Below are 20,250 nucleotides of genomic sequence, written 5' to 3'. Positions count from 1 at the left end.
TTAATAATCCTTAATAATCCTACTCACACACACACACACACACACACACACACACACACACACAGGCACTTGTTACCAGACACTGCTGCGTGGGATTCCCTGATATTTCCCTGTGTGTAAAGACACTCATGCATATACGAAGTGAGAGCTGACGCAGTTGTACGGAAGAGGATTAGGGCCACATGTGAATTTTTTTTGTAGTTCTGACTTCAAAGTCAGAATTCTGAGAAAAAAGTCAGAATTCTGAGATTAAAGTCAGAATTCTGACTTTTTTCTCAGAATTCTGAGATTAAAGTCAGAATTCTGACTTTAAAGTCAGAATTCTGAGATTAAAGTCAGAATTCTGACTTTAAAGTCAGAATTCTGAGATTAAAGTCAGAATTCTGACTTTTTTCTCAGAATTCTGAGATTAAAGTCAGAACTCAAAATTTTTTTACATGTGCAGACTTCTGACTTTATTCTCAGAATTCTGACTTTAAAGTCAGAATTCTGACTTTAATCTCAGAATTCTGACTTTTTTCTCAGAATTCTGACTTTAAAGTCAGAATTCTGACTTTTTTCTCAGAATTCTGACTTTTTTCTCAGAATTCTGACTTTTTTCTCAGAATTCTGAGATTAAAGTCAGAATTCTGACTTTTTTCTCAGAATTCTGACTTTAATCTCAGAATTCTGAGAAAAAAGTCAGAATTCTGACTTTAATCTCAGAATTCTGACTTTTTTCTCAGAATTCTGACTTTAAAGTCAGAACTACAAAAAAAATTCATGTGTGGCCCTAATCCTCTTCCGTACATTTGAAGGCTGAAAGTCTGCAGTCATTCTCAGCAGCTCATTACAGCGACGGTGCTGATAGACCTGGCTGCAGCGTTGCCTGAATCGCACTCATTTCCATCCTGCGGTTATTATCTAACACTTTGACCTTGCGTGAAACTGCCGTGCGATAGATACACAAAAATGCGCGGGTTCCGTATCGACTGATGTATTTTATACCTGTAGTGGCAGCACTCGGAGGGCAAGTCTCTCAACTCCCAGACTTGGCTCTGATTTATGGGCTGTTTGTTTTTTTTGCACCGGCCAGCGTGAGAGAGAGAGAAGGGAGGTAAAGTAGAGTCGGAGAAGGTGGCGAGAAGACAGTGGGTATTTTCTTATCTCGTGTAACAACCTAAATTTATGACCCCTGAAGTGCCGACATCAACTTCATAAAAAGCAGCATGAGGGATCCAAGTAGCAGCAGGATCCAGAGATCGCCCCCGGGCCCTCACCTCATCGATCATAACTCTCATAGTCTTCGCGTCTCAGAACCTCCATCACCATTTCTATGGCAACAACATCCATCTCTATTTTTATATCTTATTTGACATGCTTCTCCTTTCTTGCCTCGAGATCGCCTCAGATTCAATATTGGCAAGAGTGGGTTGCTCTTTCCATGTTCGAACTCATGAAGCCTATACAACTTCTCTATCACTACTGACAACACCTCGATGCTCCTGCCAAAAAGTTTGGTAATTTTGGACTTCCTTCCTTCTTAAGGTTCTTATGAGAGTATTTTTTCAGTATATTCTCTCATTTTAATCCCCTATCTTTGATGGCCTAGCGACATAAAATCACATCATGTCAGCTTTGCTCTGCTGAAGAGTGGCTTTACTGCTTGACTAACTTTCTTTATCTCTAACTTTTTTCTCTTGTCTCGACCCCTCTGATATCACCAAATTGTGTCAGTGATGTGGTTCCAATCCCTGTTCTTACTTTTGCTTTTTAATTTCAAGAATGGCTCATTTTACTGTTGCAGTATATGGAGGTTATTGCAGGTTCCATCTCAATTATGGTCATCAGTTTGTTCTAACCCAAAATTCCCATTAGTGAAAGCCTCTATGTGCCTAAAGCCACACATTTTTGTGCAATTTTAATCTTTCTGATTGCATAGAATGAAACAATCCCGGCCAAAGTTGGTCCAGTCTACAGCAGCATTTTCCACTGCAGGAACCTTCCCCAGGGACTAGGAAACCTGCGAGGAACTTAGGGTGATCGGGGTCCGAAGAATCAAATGCAGTTCAGGGGAAATAATTTAACCCACAAAGAAGTCCCTGGTCAGTGGTTAATACCTCCCAAAAGTACAGGGAAATTTAAGCGTGGGGCTCGTGATGCTGAACATTTCTCAATGGTCATGTATTCCGATGTTTAAAAATCTGACACCAAAAACAAGTCTGATTTTGTTTCTTGTTCTCTGACACATCAACATAGTTAGAGAAGAAAGCATGTGACAACTGGGCCCACGATGATCATAAGGGTCTTTTGAAACACAGGAAACAACAGGCGATAGGAACCTTTTAGCTCCTTGAAATGTAGTTCCTCTACTTAAAATTCCAGGAACTTTGGGCATTATTGCCATTCCTTTACCCCATCCCAACCCGACCTTTGCATGATTGCTGTCTGCCACAGTATAAATTTTGATTCTACCACTGGGACAGTTTGGAAAGTGGATATATTACAATTCTACACACACATTGGCTTTGATTCATTCTCTCTGCTAAGAAGAATATGTCTTCATCTGTGTCCGTCTGTTGGTTGGTTTGTCAGACTTGGATGGAGGACAGGTCCCAGCCCAGAATAGACCTCATTAGCTGGAGATGGTGCACATCTGGAAAAAAAGGGACGGATCCAGTAATTTTTCCTCACCTTCTTGAGCAATGTGAGACAGGGTGTTTTTCATTCATTTTCATTAAATCCTCACGGAATAATACATGGATCTTGATGAAAAAATTGAGTGTGAGCGAGTAAAATTTAATGCGAATGAAGGGGCCGACTAGACCTCGGTGGAGGTATGCCATTCTAGTTTTTAATGAAAATAAATTGAAATTGATGATCAACCCTGAAATGTAACGCACAGCTTGAATTCCACCTGTACTTCCAAGAGCCTTTTTTTGCCAGACAAAAAGCAGCACGATTGGAATGACCAAGCGAGGAGGGAGGGTGGAAACTAATCTTTAAAGGGATGAAAAAGATTGTGCACATTTGTTTTAACGCAAAATAATCATACAGGTGGAGGTCAATTACAGGATGAAGATGGCATTGAAAGTGGAATGAGCAGGAGATGTCACCTATTAACCAATTTAGCTCCAAGCAACCACCGATCATTCATTCATCGGTCAACCCCTCAATCAACCTCAGGCTCCACCCATCCCACTTGTTCTCCTCCCAAAAATATCTCCATTGTCATAACCCGTAGCCCATTGCCATTCCTTTACACCACCCCACCCCCTCCGTTTCCTCTTCCTCCCACCCACCATACCCACAGTGCTAACCTCAGATTGGTGAGCACCAACAGGTGCCTGCCCCAAAGGCTTCCCAGTACAAAAACATTCCGCCCTCTTGTCACTCCCAGCACGCGCATCCAATCAGACCCTGGTTTCAGCCATGGCCACAAAGATACACAGGGAAAGGAGAGACAGTCGTAATCTGAACAGCGCGTTCTGCTGAAGGTGCCAACTAGCTGCGATCAAGCTGAAGGTGTGCATACGAATGCCTGAGCTAGATTGAATTTGATATTTCAAGACGTTCCATCGAGATTCCAGGTGAGGGTGCGGAGGGTTCAAAGTGCCCGAATAGCGGAGAGCGGGGCCTTTAGGTGGCACATAAAGGTGTACGATGCCATGACTGTCATGATTGGACACATGAAGATGAGGATGAACATTCCTGTGAGGATGAACACATTCATCCTCATGTGCAGCTGCCTTTGTCTCACTTTCACTGGTAAGGACATTTTGTGTAACGCTTCATTTGTTTGAATGATTGGACTATTTCTCAAGATATATTTGATAAAACTGACATAAAGCAAAATGTTTTTTTTCCTTATTCTGAATTTGTTAATTCTAAACATTAAGAAATGAATGTACCTTTTGAATGAAAATGTACAACTGTTGAACTGTACAGTGAAAGGGAGCAATTGAAAGATATGATGAATAAACATGCTTGGCTCCCTTTGACTTTGACCTTTGACCCTGTATCGTGCTTGGAAAACAAACAGTTGCCCTGTGCTTGTTGGCAACCTGCGGTGCAGTGTTCCCATTCCTCTCTCAGTCCGGACACTGCTACTGTACCTATTTCCTGTCTGGCTGGGAATCCTTCTGCCTCCATTCGCAGCCGTGCATTTAACAATTGAGTCATTTCTGTACTCAAGAGTGCTACGATATGAGCAGATAACAGAAAAGCATCTCACATCCCGCCGCACTCTGTCAGATCAGTTAAAGTGGTATTGATTTCACTTCCTTTGGTTTATTTCGGGGTCGGGGAATCTGAATTAAATTAAATTTGCGATAACTAGTGCTAATCAGAGCTCAGATGAAGGGCTTTAACTTTAACCTTCCGACCCCACAACGGGAGTGGAAAGCAAATAGCTGCCCCGCACTGGTTTGTGACCTCCACAGGGGTTGTGGCGAATTGTTCCTGTCCTTCTTTCCTACAGCTGTGGCGATTTTACAACAGTACTTCCCCAAAGAGGGAAGCCAGGGGCAAGAGGACGTAGCGCAAGCACACAGGAGACACAAAGTGGGAAATCCCAGTGGGGAGAAAGCCCTTCTATAAAGATGTCCATGTTGTTAGTCTTTAAAAGCAAAAAAAAAATAAATAAATACTGATCTGCTCTAGAACATATAATGAATCACATTAACACATCATTGTTTGTTAATCAGGGTCTATTTTTGTCCCCGATAGAGCTCGTATCCCAGGCATCCCTTTGATCCCATTCCCCCGCCGCATATCAATTACATTAGCTCTGTCACCTTTGCTACCCATCGTATAGCACCTGCCCTGCTGACTGCTGCTTTCATGTGTCCTGTCTGTCCTTCTCCGCCTTTTCCGCATGTTGTTTTGCCACATATTTGGGCTGTCAGCGCGTCACCAGTAGGTACTGTAACACATTTGAGATGCCCGTGATTGCGACCAAGTCACACATCTCACAGTAAATGAAGGGCGATTATCAAAACTCAACTTTCTGATAAAGATGTTCCTCAGAATCTAACTGAATCTCCTCGCATTCACCTCCACTTTATTTTCAGATCAGGGCAATCATTTAAGCAATTTGCATGACAATAAGACAAATCAGAATCTGGATCAGAAAAACCGAGCACCAGCCCACCCACACTAGTGCACGGCGCACTGGGTATATTTTTAGCATGGGTCATCCCAGTGAGAATTGAACCCCTAACCACTGCGAGCCTGTGGGCAAACATGCTGTGGTCTGGGTGTCAGCTGCGCGTGTCATGCGCTGTGGTTATATCGTCTATATTATCTCATTTAAGCGGCTTTGGGCTTTACCAGCCGTGACGGCATCAGATTGTATTGTTTGCACATTGTGACTGTGTGTCCGTGCGTGTGTCATGATGGCAGAATGTGTTCCTGGAGACACCTATTGTAGCAGGAACTACCGCTGACGCAGTTCTGAATGCTTTGCCAGGTGATTACGTCTGTCTGTCTGTCTGTCTGTCTGTGTGTCTGTATATGGATTTTGTTGACCGGGTAGTGTCACACTGTGAAAGTTTCAGTCTGGAAGCTTTACAGGTGTATAGTTGAGATCGAAATAAAGGCTAAGTTTGAGATGGGTGTGGTCAGACCCACAAATACTGAGTACTTATGTAGTGATAAAGTACTTCAGTTTCAGCCCTGCTTTGATTCTGCATTCATTCTCTTCCTTTTTGTGTTTGATTTACTCGCCATGAATCAAACATGATGTAGCGAGATTTTAATCAGAGGCGGAAAATCTTCATTCAATGATATTCACGACCTGAGAAACTGAACAAGGACGAGGCACAATTTCACTCTGTTTCACTTTATTTACATTCGCAGGATCCTTCTAGTTAGCGACCTCGGTAGCTCCAAACTGCATTGTTATTCCGCCCTGAGGACAGCTTGTTTGTTCGGTCATGGAAATACTGCATATCATAAATATTTCTAACTTTGTATCATTACCTTACAAATGCTGTAAATATGACCTCTTTTTGTGTCTTCATTTCTTTTCCAAAACTACACACCTTTCAAGATACACAGTAAACACGCGCCAAAAATAACATCACAAGAAACTAATTGAAGAAAAAAGACGATAGCCTTCAAACACAAATGAAAATTGACATTGAAAAACTGGTGAAAACTAGTCATGGTTTTTGCCGACCCAATCACCTGAATACATGTCAGCCAAGACTGTTCCTGCTAAACCGCTGAAAAGTTTAAACTGGATGAATCTTGATTTTGAGTTGAATTTTTCTATTTTTCTATTTTTTCTATTTTTCTTGTCACAACGCTGTCCTTTTGCACTGTTTAGACTAGGTTATGCCACAAAAAAACACCTGGATAGGGTTAGGAAAACATCATGGTTTGGCTTTAAAAACCTGTTTTGGTCGCCGTGATCACGGAAACAAATCCGTTTTGGTTGCAAGAAAAACGTCTGGAACTGTCTCCAGGTCTCCTGAAAAAACACCCTGTTTAATTTCATATAAACAGCTGGAAATATCCCCAGAAGTCCTCAGAAATGTGCACTACTGTGACACAAACTGCAGTCGGCCGTTTGCCAGCCTTGTTATAACTCTTCTTCTTTGACGTTCTTCATTTTTCATCAATATGACCGTTCTCTGCTTTTTATTTTTTTCGGGGTAGCGGTGCCTCTTGGCTCATTAGGTATCATTTTCCCCTCTCATCATTTTCTGTCTCTCTGCATGCACCCTTTCATCCAGGAGCCTCGGAAACAGAGCGGAGGCTCCATCAGAAGCTCTTTCAGAACTACAACATGAAAGTCAGACCGGCAAAGTACTGGGAGGACAAGGTGACGGTCCGGGTGGGGATGACCCTGTCGCAGCTCGTCAGCTTGGTAAATGAACAGATGAAAGACGGAAACAAACATGCAAACACAGCCTGATGAGTTAATTCAGTCTTTTATATATCAAGTTGTTAAAGTAAGCCATCTTGTGAAAATGCAGTGCCACTTGCACAATTAATTTCTAAAGAGAAGCATTGAAATTAACAGCCCTCTCATACACAACAAGATATGGTGGCATCACTAATGTCTCTTTATCTGTGTCTGCGTCTCTCTATCCCCAAACAGAACGAGAAGAACGAAGAGATGACAACCAACGTGTTCATGAATCTGGTACGGGCATGGAAACATTCATCTTCATCACCAAGCCTCGCTCTGCCGCCCTGACTCCTCTTTCTCTCTGCCACTCTGCCCTCAAATGGACTTGTCACTTTCTATAACCGCAAATTATTTCTTGCTTTATCTCTCTTATTCTCTGGCTCACTCTTTCATTTCTGTCCCTCGCCCTCCCTAATTAGAATCCCGGACGGTTTGAGTGTTTGTGACAGTGGTGTGTGTGCGCGTTTGTGTCTAGATCATGGCGGTTTAAGAGAGTACCATGTAAATGACAGGGACATCAGGGCACCACGGTAATGATTTCACCTCTTGTCTGCTCCAATCTGCATGTTATTCACTTTCACTTTCCTTGCACTTCCTTCCTTTCTCCCTCCCTCCCTCCCAGGCATGGTCAGACTACAGGTTGTCGTGGAAGCCAGAGGAATATGACGACATTGATGTTTTGAGGATTCCTCCCAACAAGGTGTGGCGTCCTGACATCTACCTCATAAACAAGTGAGTGTCTTGTCCACAGTCCCACTGCATACTCAGCAAGTAGAAAATTAAACTCAAGGAGCATGCAAATAAAACATTATTGTAATTAAACAATAAAACCAATATAGGAATGTATTATTAAAATACAGCCCGAAGACTCTTAAATGAGAGATCCATATCATCCATCATCAGATAATTTCCCCAAAGACAAATTTTCTATGAAAAAGCAAAACAACATTATTCACATTATAATGTCAGCAATTTTGCTAAACAATGAAAAAAATACATGAGTTTGTAGCTTTTAGCCACACTTGCATAAATAGCTCTCGGGATTGCCAGCGAAGTGATGTAGAACATAGAAGACTGAAATATTTCACCTATTAAATGAACTGCCATGAAATATTGTCATCAAGATTTATCCAGCCCAATGAGTTAAGAACCACCATGATGTTGACATTTGTGGTTTTTGGCGAAAAATCTCTGTAAACTGTTAGCAAACTACTGTGAAATTTGGTATGGAAATTCACTGATTTCACAAATCGCTAATAAGCAAATGTTGGCATGCTTCAAAGCTGAACTGTGACGATGGGCTTGCTAAAAGTTTTCTAAACATCATCGTGTCAGCATTGTCAACGCGAGCGTGTTTGCATGCAGATGTTAGCATTAAGCTAACATTTAGCTTTTAAATTTTTAAATTTTACAAACACAAAATAAACTAAACCTTGAGGAATGTTACATTACTTTAACAGTATTTATAACAAGACCTGCATTATCAGACAAACGATGGGAGAATCGGCCTTTTCTTAAATATTAGATACATGTCATCAATAGTTCACATAAGGACAACACATTTTAACAGAATGTAGAATTTAGAAGTGAAAGTCAGGGAAATGTGCATAAATTTTGTCTATTTCTACAGTAATGACGGTCAGTTTGATGTGGCTCTCTATGTCAACGTCCTGGTTTACAGCGATGGGACTGTCAACTGGCTTCCACCAGCCATCTACCGCAGCTCCTGCTCTATAGAGGTACACAGAAGCAAAAGCACAAAACCCTCAATAACTAATATATCTCTAGGTCTTTGACTCCCCTTCTCAAGAAATATTTGTGAACATGCTTCTTTCCTTTTGAAAATTGATGTCGTAACTTGAGATTTCCCCTCCCGCAGGTGTCCTACTTCCCCTTTGACTGGCAGAACTGCAGCATGGTTTTCCGCTCATACACCTACGACTCCTCCGAGGTGGAACTGCAGTACTATCTGGATGATGACAGCAAAGAGATCAAAGAGATTGTTATAGATGAGAATGCTTTCACTGGTTGGTGAAACCTACAGAGTCCTGCTTATGTGTACCGTGTGAGATTTAATGAATATTAAGGTCGTTTTTCACAATGACACAATGCCTTTTTATCATAATGTACTGTATGTGCTAAAGATGCATAATAATCAAACGAAAAAAAAAGGGCTAATCTACACATTATGGTTAACAGCTCACCTTATGATGTCAGCTTCTTCATCGCTTACCAAGTCTCTCTCTCTCTCCACAGAAAATGGAGAATGGGCCATTTGTCACAAGCCCTCGCGAAAGAACATTAAGGACGACCTGTATGAGGACATCACCTTCTACCTCATCATACAAAGGAAGCCTCTTTTCTACATCATCAACATCATCATGCCCTGCATCCTCACCAGCGTGTTGGCTATATTTGTCTTCTACCTGCCTCCTGGAGCAGGTCAGCACATCTGACATGTTTTGACATGGTGACTACTCATCCCTGCCAAGACGGGATGGAGGAATGGAGACTAACCCCTTGATGCAGTGTCTGATGTCGTGACAAGAAGCATGTGTCTAACACTGACTGCTCCATCAGGCGGGGCAACCTTTGAAGGAATTCACTGATGTATTATAGATTGAAGGAGGGTGACCTTGATGGGGATTGTACATTGTCAATCTTTTGTACTCTGTGGCCAGACGCCAGAGTGATGTTTCACTGACATAGCAGAAACTATAGATTCAACAGGATTGATGGCAAACAATTTGACCACGCTGAACTTCTGGAGTACAAACTCATGACACAGGACTAAATCAGGCAACTGTCCTCTTACCTACATCCAACTAAATAAACCCTACACTCTCAAACATGCCTATATCTGAAAGACAATTAATCAAGCGCATGACAATACACACGACCAGTCAAATGTAGTTATGTGTTCAAGTTTGCCCTTGTCAACATGAAACAGGACCCAGCGGAGTAACACTTTCTGTTTGGCTGTCATGATTAATTCTCCAAACTTTCCTTGCCGTCCGCAGGAGAGAAGATGACTCTCTCCATTTCTGTCCTCATCGCTCTGACTGTCTTCATGCTCCTGCTGGCTGACAGGGTCCCCGAGACGTCCCTCGGCATCCCGATTATTGTCAACTACGTCATGTTCACCATGATCCTGGTCACTTTCTCCGTCATCCTAAGTGTAGTCGTCCTCAATCTGCATCACCGAACTCCCAGCACGCACATAATGCCAAACTGGGTTCGAAGGGTAAGGCTAGTTTTAACATTTATCCAAATTAACTGAGCATACCTCTCAGCCATGTCGATACCTTTGAGGTTTCTGATTTTACTTATTACTTTACCTCAAATATGCAGGTATTCATTCACTTCCTGCCCAAGTACATCGGCATGACAAGGCCGATCCAGGAAGAACTTCTGGAGACGGAGGAGTCTGATGATGACACACCCATCCGATGCTTCAATGGCCGGCAGCCTGGAGGAGAGTACTTCTTTCGAAAGATCAACCCTGATATAGTTTTACCCTGGAGAGGCAGGTAAGGCCACATTTACTAACAAGGAATCTACCTCAGACATGGCTTAATCTGTACGCATCATATGAAAGAATGTGCTTTGAATGTCCAAATAGGCTTCAGTAGATGAAGCACTTTTGCTTCTAAAGTCATTCATCAAGGTGTATCTCATATTCCGTGTTGGTTTTGTTTTGCGAACATCATGATTAATGTTATCCCAGGACCAACTGACCATCACGCTGATGTGTTGTCATAGGTTTGCGACGTATAGCACTCTCAGAGAGAAGACTGAATTGTATATCCTGCTTTGAGCAAGTTTTTACAGGTTTTACACAAACTTTACTAATTAAAATGTTTTTCTGTTTCTGTACATTTTTCTTTCACTATTTGGTTAGGCTTAGGCTACAAATATACATGGTTAGGTTTAGGCAACACAAACACATGGTTAGGTTTAGGTAACAAATATAAATGGTTAGGTTTAGGCAAAAATATACATGGTTAAGTTTAGGTAACAAATATACAAGGTTAAGTTTAGGCAACAAAAACACATGGTTAAGTTTAGGTAACAACTATACATGGTAAGGTTGAGGCAACACATATACATGGTTAGGTTTAGGTAACATGTAGTAGCTGTGTTTGAAGACCATCTTCTCTAATGTTGGTCTGTATACTGATTTCTATTTTGTAGTAAAGCTGATAACTTTTAATTCTTTCAGGAGGAGGAGGATTATATTTCAATTTTGACTAAAATAACACATGTGGAAAATTAAATACATTTATATGAAATAATTGAATTAAGTTTACATTATCATTTTATTGTCCCCTGTGGCCTTCCATAGAAATATTTGTCACACTTATTTTTCATTTGCAGTTAACAAAGTAAATAAAGTTTGATAAATGGCAAATACTAAGAATGACAGAAGAGGGTTATGCTATTGTAAGAGGTCCAACAAGCAAACTTAATTAGAATAGACTCTTGGTTCGAGTTAGTGAGAGAATATTCTTACCTGCCATGACTATTAAACAGCATAGAGCTGAAGTGAAGTCATTCATCCTGATCCAGCCTCCCTCTGGGCTAAGATGTACTGATCCTGATATTACACCAGCAGAAAGCTCTTTCTATTAATGTTAATAAAAGCCCACACAGGCATGAATCTTCTTTGTAGAGTGTGTCAAAGTGCGAAAGTTGGCTCTGATGCCAGCTTAGCTATTATAGTAAAGTACACTGTGTGCTGGACTTGGCAGAATTACCGCCGTCACCACAGCAGCTCAGAGAATCTGCCAAGACAGTTACAGTCTGTGCACTTCCTTCAGCCTCACATATTGAATACCATATTTAATTCAGCCACATGAAAGGTTCTCAAACAAGCAATAGAGCAGGATTAATGATTCTGCTGTGTAACACCAAATGGAGTGGACTGGTTGTTCACATTCTGTCACATACAGTCTCAAGTGATCAAAGGCATTAACTCTGCGAATAGACCCCATTCTAAGTATTAGCAAATGTTAGCATGCGTACTTGCTAAACGTAGATGGTGAACATGGTTATACAGAACATGCTTAACAGCTAAACATTGTCATTGTGAGCTTGTTAGCATTTAGCTTAGCTGTGCTGAAGTAACTATTGTCCTGTAAATCCGCTAGAATAATATTCTTAAGGGTACTGAGTAACGGAGACTCAACACGACACGGCATACAGCATAAGCACTCCAGACTTTCGCAGACCGAGCCGGTTTAGTGCCCAACTTACTTGAATGGGGATATAATAATTGAATCATGCAGCTCTTCTAGATTTTCCAATTTTTATTGGACTGAATGGCTCAAATTCTGACAGTAAAACAAGTCTTATTGTGGGGGTTATGAGGCTCACAATCAATTTTGGGCCCCAGTGCATCATGTGACATGGGTTGGCAACTACGCACTTGGCTGTTGATATTGTGGTAGACTGCCACAAATGAATGTGTGGGAAACACTGAAAAAAAACACAGCTAATGCCAGAGCTGATGCATGCGACATTATAGTGGTGTGTGATGAGGTGGGTGGGGCTGGAGGGCAGATGGTCTGTGTGCGGTGTAAAATTACAGGAAAAAAAGTGAAATTCTGATTTTTTATAAGCTTGCTTCTTCAATATTCAGCCTGCTGTATAAACCTGCTGCTATGTTTGTCCCCAGGCCTTCTTGAACAGTTAATTACAACCATGCTAGCAGCTCTGTAAGGCCATGACATACCTAAATGCCTAATGCCAGCATGTTATATCATGGTCACAAAGGTTAGTGTGTTACAGTAGCATGCTAGCCTTTGTTAACTGGCACGAAATGCAGGTGGGAATGTCATCAGGTCAACATTGTCATTTATTGTGGTCAACAGCCAAAACTAATGACAGTTGTTAAAGTGTCGCCAGTCATCAAAGTAAGAGACAATTTCTAAATAAATTTAACTTTTTATGTAAAACATAATGAGCATATATTTTGATATTTCTATTTTGATTGTATTCGTTTCTAATGTTAGAGTTTTGGGGGCAGGTTTGGATTTGGGTTTTCAGTAGATGTTGGGGGCTGAAGGCTTGGTTGAGATAAAGTCATTCAGCCACAGTTTTGTCATTTTATTGTTAACGTTGAGCAATGTTGGGAACATTTTCAAGTGAGTCTATTTAACTCAGGACTACTCCATTCTCCTTAACTTACTGTGGGCAGGTGTAAGCATCAAAAGCTTCAACGAGCTGGTCGTAGGGTGAGTCACTTTATATCAGCCTGTGAAAAAGGTTATCAAAATATACCTTTTTCCAATCTAAAACATTGCGTCAAACTGTGCTGTCTCTCAAGCATTCAGGCTCAGCCTGGCTAATCTGCCAGTAGGCCTGAGCCTTGCCACCCGGCTGCGGCATCATAAACAGCTCCGCAGTCCCCCGAACCAGGCTGTGCTGGGCATTTCTCATCCCGTTCCAAAGGCATCAAATTCAGCCCCAGCTAAGCCCCACACCCACGTCCACAGTCGCCAGCCACTAAGCCTCTGTTTAGGTTAGGCATTAGGGGGTAAGCCCACAGAAAGGAGGTGGAGGCAGGGTGAAGAATAGATGGGGGTAGATGAGTGGAAGGGAAGGCTGGTGCTGAGTGATCGGCACAGGGGAGGATTTTGTCGGTTTTGATGTGGAAGAGATGGTGGCCGGGCTGTCAGGCACCGTCACCCAGTGTGTGTCATGTAGATGTATTTGCCTTCGCCCATCGCTCTTTAACTTGCGATTCTGTCAGAGGGATAATAGGTCAGGTGCTGTCTGTCCTTTACAACATATTTATGATATTTTTCAGCATAGCTTTTTCCGCATATGAACATACAAAGAGTACATTCAGTAACAGTACCATACATGTTCATGTGTGTGTGTCACAGTGTGAAGGGCCCCGTATATCCGCAGTAATGAATACAAGCCGTGGAATGTGAATGGCATGCAGCATGTAGAGCGGCACATAGCTCAGCCCTGAGCTGTGGCCACAAAAATGCACACGTACAGTACACACACACACACACACACACACACATACCTCCTACAGGAGCGCATTTATATTGTCCAACGCCCAATCTGTTGTCACGCCGTCTCCGTGTGACTCCAATAACTCATCCCGTTCCTTCGCTGACGCCTTCCTCTCCATGGTGCCAGGGGTTCTGCACATTATTAACGTCATGCACAATGTTCACCCCGTACACACCGCACACATGGACTGCATGAAGTGTAGACATGCACTGAAAGTGCCAATGTGACAGGTGCACTGGAGTCTTTAGTCGACCGCCTTCAGGAAGGGACACATATCGATGTAGAGGTCTCGCTCTCTGCTTTAGTAATGTTTTAGATCATGTGACAAGAGTGATATAGGATGAAACCAAAGTCAGTGGAGTTAGTTAGGATCCTTATCAGGGGCCTATTTAGTCTGACACATGAGCAGATGATTGGATAACTGAGCAGACAAACAATTAACCGAGTGGCATACAAATAGATAAACAGAACCGCGAGAAAGCAAAGAAAATGCATGTAAATATGCAGAAAATACAGCATAAACATGATGAAAAGACAAGTAAAAATATAAGCAAGGCAATTAATCAATGAATAAATGAGGAATAATCACCTTCCACAAGCCACAATCAAGAGGCCCAATAATGACCAAAATCGACAAACTCTATGGGTATGGTCATCTTTACATTCAGAAAATGTTAACCAGTTAGTTTGCCTCAGCAACTGGCTAAAATAAGAATAGGTAAAAGGGCCACATTTAAGTGCAGTTGTTTGTTAAAAAAACAAAACAACTGAAAACGTTTCACCCACCCATCCAAATTGTTTAGAATTAAGGTTAGGGTTAGTGTTAGGGTTATATATCTTTTAGTTTGATTAAAATCTGAATAACACATCCTGTATTCGCTGAGAGGCATAGGAAATAGCCAAATTGACTTATTTTTCAATCTCAGTAATAACATAATTTGGATTTGTTATGAATAAAAAACAAATATTAAACATATCGGCCTCCTTTCATTTATCTTTCCATTCCAACAATAATAAACAGAGAAAATAAGACATTTTTGGTCATATTTAGGAATGTTGTTTAATCGTATTTAATCTACAGCTACTCTGTGATTAATCATATCGTTTATTAATTCATTTCCCTAGTTTAATCTAAATCTAAGTGTTAAATTTAAATATAAATGTTCAATCTAAATCTAAATATTAAATGTTTAATCTAAATGCCAAATGTTAAATCTTATTGTTCAATCTGAATGTTAAGTTAGATTTAGATTTAACATTTATATTTAAATTTAACATTTAGATTTAGATTTAACATTTTGATTTAACATTGACATTATATTTTCACAAGAAAATTAAATATCACACAGTTCAGAAACATTGTTGGAAATCTGGTCAAAAGTAACATTAAAAATTCACATATGTTTTTTAAACGTGGTTTGTTGCTAAATGTGGCAAAAAGTTGCTGTTTTTTTTTAGCAGATTCTAATCCTGATGTGTCACGCTACTTCATCTTCTCTGTTTACTGTGTGTTAAAGTCTCTCACGTATACTACAAGTGCAAAACACACAAGCACACAAATGCCTCACTACGACCTCTGTCATTCCTTATGTGGTTGTGAAAACACATGGACGCAGAGCAGGTGTGGCAAACCCTTTCCCCTGTAACTATCCACCTGCCCGTCACACTCGCCTCCACCCTCAAACCACCAACTATCTTCTTTTGTCAGTCTTGCAGTCTTGTGGCTTATTTCCACAGGGCAGCAAGAAAGAAACCTGATGAACAGTTCGGAGTCAAAGCTTTCCATTACAAGTGTTCAATAATGTGATGTTTTGCTGGAGGACAGAAGTTTGCTGTTGACATGCATATGCATTCTTTACGCCGCTGGTTACCGCAGGAATACTGATTGACAAAACAGACTGTGATATAAATGACTTCCATAAGTAGTGCATAGAGGTATCCTGTAGTATTTTTTTTATTTTCGTAAGTTAAGTTAAGTTTCTGCATTTGAAATGATTAATGTGTTAATCATGACCCAAAAAAGGTGTACAATGAGGATGGGCAAATTGACAGCATTGGCGTGTAATGTTCTCATATTTTAAGTCTTAAGTGTGTGTGTGTGTGTGTGTGTGTGTGTGCGCGTGCGTGTTTGCGTGCGTGCGTGCGTGTGCGATCATTGTAAAATGTGGTCCTGGAGACATCTACTGTAGGGGGAACTAAGACAGAAGTGGATTTTTTTGCCAGCTGTTAATATGTCCGGCCATCTGTGGACAGATTTTTGTGAAAGCCATAGTGTCACAACCGTGCAAGTACAGACCTATATCTTTGCAAGTTTGTGTTTGAGACCAAAACAAAGGCCAGATTTGAAGCTGTACTAACACAGTACCTACTACTGACTAGTCATGGGTCAGAACGTGAACGTGTTGATGGGTGTCTTGGCTGGTGTGATACTATTTAGGGGCTTTATCAAGGTCGATACCGAGACTAATTATTAGAAAGCAAGGAGACTGACGATTGATATTTGGAGTTGAAATGAAAATTCTTGTCAAAATTTAGAACATCCAGTGATGGCAGGGAGCCTAAGTACAACTTAGAACTGATCTTATGATCAACTTGAGGTACTTTCCATGTTCTACTACTTTTTCTTCCCCTCCATACATTTACAGTTACAGTTACTACTTTGCATATTCAGATTATTCAGTGTTTACAGGCTGTTATTTGTGATGCATTACCAATCAGATATTGATTGTGTGAGAGGATGCTGCATCAGGGCCGAAACATCACTTTTTTTTAAATTGATTTATTTCATCTGCAATCTGACAGAAAAATCACTAGTACCAATAGTCGGAAAATGCTCAATATCAGGCCTAGTAATATGTCAGGCTGATAATTAATCCCTAGTCCCATTGCAATATGTATCTCTGCATTTTACTAAGATGAAACATCACTATTTTCAAGGAGAATTTCTAAAAAGCCGACTCTCACTTTCTCAGAAGAGCCTGGATTTGTCTCCCAATGTAGAATCCAATGTTTAAATACACAGATATAAAAAAAAGACTACTATGAAGTTTAAATATACTGTTTTCACCTGACACTGAGGACATGCAGTTTTTACAGGAGGTGACGGGTGAACGCGGTGACGGGGAGCAGGAGGACGTGGAATCTGTAGCTTATAGTTAACACCCTTTTTAAGTGCTGGCTTCAACCTGTGTTATTGTGATCTGACACAAGCCTGTGTGACTTCTATATTGTCGGGTCAGATATTAAAAAAAATTAACTTTTTAGGTTTTTTGCCAAATGCAAAAAAAAAAAAAAAAAAAAAAAAGTGGAGTAAAGAAAGTGTTTTTCCCCCTGTGAAGCCTTGTATACAGGATTTCTGATTTGGGAAATAACTTCTCCTCAGTTGTTTTAAGATCTATTGGTCTACTTATCTTACACATAAGCCATTCTTTTGATTAACAAAGAATGATATATAGTAAGAAAATACATTATTATTATTGTTATTATTTTTATTATTGAAGTTCAGATATTACATTTTTCATAATATAGACATCATTATAAAATGATATTCGTTCATGGTTGAGCAGTTACTCACTAAGCCATGAAGGCACTACAGGAACGCTGTCAGTAAGACTCTGTCTCTGCTCATATGTTTTGGTTTATGGAGCAGCTGTGTGAGAGGAAGAATGGAGGGGGGTCGAAAGTCACGACATCGCGTCAATGTTGACCCGGCGTTGTGTCAATGTCACCTCCTCTATGTCAGGAGTGTGCTGCTGCTGTCACTCAGCGCTCAGAGGAGCAGCGGGAGTCGGCCCAAAGTAGTTTTGTTTGTCAGTGTCCATGGAGGGTGCACAAGGACACTGTTCTGTGTGTTAAGAAGAAAGAGACCTCACTGACGTCTACGTCCACGTTGTTCGTCCTACAGTGGACAGCTAATGTCAGTGGTGGTTTGTTAGAGCATGGGGCGAACAATGCTGTGCTAGTGACTCATGACATACACAACATAAATCTGGGCTTAGGGAGCATCTGTGAAGAGTGTCACCGAGTGTTTAAACTTCTTGTAGAGGACATGCTTGTCAAGACTGAGACATGGGACAAATAGCCCCAAACTGCATTTTGGTTGTGTGGTTTCTTAGATACAATAGCTATATAGGTATACCAGCATATACCTCTGTATATGAGTGTATGTAAATATATATAGTAAATCTTAGAAAATATATACTTAAACTACTGTGTATATACTTTACATAGATGATAAATAGATGATAATTATATGTGTGTATGTATATATATATATACATATATATATATATATATATATATATATATATATATATATATATATGAGAGACGGCATATATATATATATATATATATATATATATATATATATATGCACTCTTTAATAGAATACAATCAAAAGGAAATACAAACCAGTACCATAACTTCTATAGATCTTCTGAATTATTATTATCATTATTATTATTATTATTATTAATAGAAGTAGTAGTATTTCTTAGTACTATATCGTAGGTAACTAGACTTGTTTCAGTTTCTCATAAAGAAACAGCATTATCAGAACGCGAATATGTGTAATTTACAAAAACTATTCCCAAGCAGCAATCTATGCAAAATTAACGATTCATTCAAAATTGTGATTAAAAAGACCATTAAAAAAACATTTTGTAAGTTTTAACACTGTAAATGACTTCTCAGGCAATCTCACATGTGCTCTCATTAACATTTATTTATTTTATTTATATTTTTTTCATAATGTCTTGTTCAATTCAGTTCCCTTAATCCAAGACAAATTTCTCCTGGCATTAAACAAAAAAACTTAAAGCAGCATCATGTAGATATTGAATTTTCAGCAATGGCTGCTGAGTGCAGCGCCACTGTTGTAAACACAATTCCCAGCTCTGTGACGGTTTGTCAGGTGTGATGTAGGGTGCTAACTACAAACACAATACGTCAGAACACCGTCATGTGTTAAAAACTTGTATGTTGAAATAATAATAATAATTTAACCTTAAATCATAAAGTATTGTAACAGCAGACATTTTTATTGTATTATTATTAGTTTATATGTGTAAAAGCACAAAACACAGGTGTGTGACGCTTAACTTTCTCTCTGATGATGAACAACAACCTTTGTAATTTGCTGGAATGTATGTGCCGAAGAAGCTTTAAAGAGTAGACTAGAAAAGCCTAAATTCCGTGTTGCATTCACTGTCAGCATCTCAATGCATATTGTTCTACTTTCCCCCGATCCCCTCCACCCTCCCCTGCGTGCCCCTGTGTTTAAGATGTGAGAGCACCGTGCAGCTTCAGCGGCTCCCGAACACCGACAGCTTCTGTCTGATCCTCCCACCCAACCTGAAGTCGGCCATCGCCGCCGTCACATACATGGCCGAGCAGCTGAAGAAGCAGGACACGGACGACACGGTGAGAAGATTGTGCGCGACACGACACGCCGTTAGGAAGCTTCTTACTCCAGTCCTTCTGAGCACAGTGTTCCAAACACGCCCGATGATGTTCACGTGTCACTGCATACAAACAGTACACTGCTGACTCAGTGCTTATTGTGTGTGTGTGTGTGTGTGTGTGTGTTACCTCCAGATGACAGGAGACTGGCAGTTCATCGCCCTGGTGGTGGACCGTCTCTTCCTGTGGTTGTTTGTCATCATCACCACCCTGGGCACCCTGGCAATGTTCTTGGATGCCAGTTTCAACTACACACCCGATGACCCCTTCCCATAAAAGACAGCACGCACACACACACACACACACACACACAGCTGGAGGTGGGTTTGGTCATCACTGACTTCTTGATTCTGTGGGATACCCAGCTCAAACTTTCCATAAATATCTTGATACCTATTCCATATCTGTGTTGTCAACCTGTGTCATCTTTTCATTAAGTAGAAGCATGTGCACACGCCTGAAACACAATCTGCGTGATAAACAAAATCAATGTATAGATCTACAGAAGCTAAATGTATGTGTGATGAACATGTTTTGCATTATTTCTTTTTTTTTTTGTCTAAATCATGTATTTATCAGATTGTGATCTTTATTATTTGAGTCTGAAAGCTTCAAATACATGTTTCTCTAAAGCGACAGCGTTTGTTTGTATGTACTGTCACCTTCCTTGTGGAACACTCAGGAACCCAACGGTTTGATTTTGACTCTCTGCTGACCTGTGCATGAGCAGTGAATACACTTGGTGGTTGTAATGTTTGTCTTGTGGCAGTAGAGGGCAGTAATATAATGATACTTCAAAAGATAAGAACATGGCTGCTGAAAGGACACTGGTCAACAGTCTCCCTTTAAATATAAAG

The 20,250-nt window shown here is 40.5% G+C and overlaps 1 protein-coding gene across 4 annotated transcripts; it reads left to right on the top strand.

Moving 5' to 3' along the window:
* The first annotated feature begins 779 nt into the window (after nucleotides 1-779).
* chrnb1l (cholinergic receptor, nicotinic, beta 1 (muscle) like) lies at nucleotides 780-20,025 on the top strand. 4 transcript variants are annotated; one of them, XM_030429869.1, is made up of 13 exons: nucleotides 780-1,499; nucleotides 2,575-2,686; nucleotides 3,037-3,747; nucleotides 6,720-6,853; nucleotides 7,088-7,132; nucleotides 7,521-7,630; nucleotides 8,529-8,637; nucleotides 8,778-8,925; nucleotides 9,155-9,340; nucleotides 9,919-10,142; nucleotides 10,250-10,428; nucleotides 19,216-19,354; nucleotides 19,529-20,025. In XM_030429869.1, exons 3-13 carry the CDS (start codon nucleotides 3,648-3,650, stop codon nucleotides 19,667-19,669), a joined length of 1,515 nt encoding a protein of 504 aa, XP_030285729.1. In that variant the 5' UTR covers nucleotides 780-1,499; nucleotides 2,575-2,686; nucleotides 3,037-3,647; the 3' UTR covers nucleotides 19,670-20,025. The 4 variants fall into 4 exon arrangements, with proteins under 4 accessions (XP_030285729.1, XP_030285727.1, XP_030285730.1 ...); XM_030429867.1 differs by having other exon boundaries at nucleotides 2,575-3,747; XM_030429870.1 differs by having other exon boundaries at nucleotides 780-3,747; nucleotides 8,580-8,637.
* The last annotated feature ends 225 nt before the right edge of the window (nucleotides 20,026-20,250 follow it).

The sequence above is a fragment of the Sparus aurata genome, chromosome 10 (assembly GCF_900880675.1).
Source record: "Sparus aurata chromosome 10, fSpaAur1.1, whole genome shotgun sequence".
NCBI lineage: Eukaryota > Metazoa > Chordata > Actinopteri > Spariformes > Sparidae > Sparus > Sparus aurata.
This window is presented reverse-complemented; position numbering and strand designations above follow the sequence as displayed.

Coding starts and splice junctions, on each gene's coding strand:
- chrnb1l (XM_030429869.1), top strand. CDS start 3,648: ATGACTGTCATGATTGGACACATGAAGATGAGGATGAACATTCCTGTG. Junction 10,429..19,215: donor GTTTTACCCTGGAGAGGCAG/GTAAGGCCACAT, acceptor CCTGTGTTTAAG/ATGTGAGAGCACCGTGCAGC. Junction 19,355..19,528: donor AGCAGGACACGGACGACACG/GTGAGAAGATTG, acceptor TGTTACCTCCAG/ATGACAGGAGACTGGCAGTT.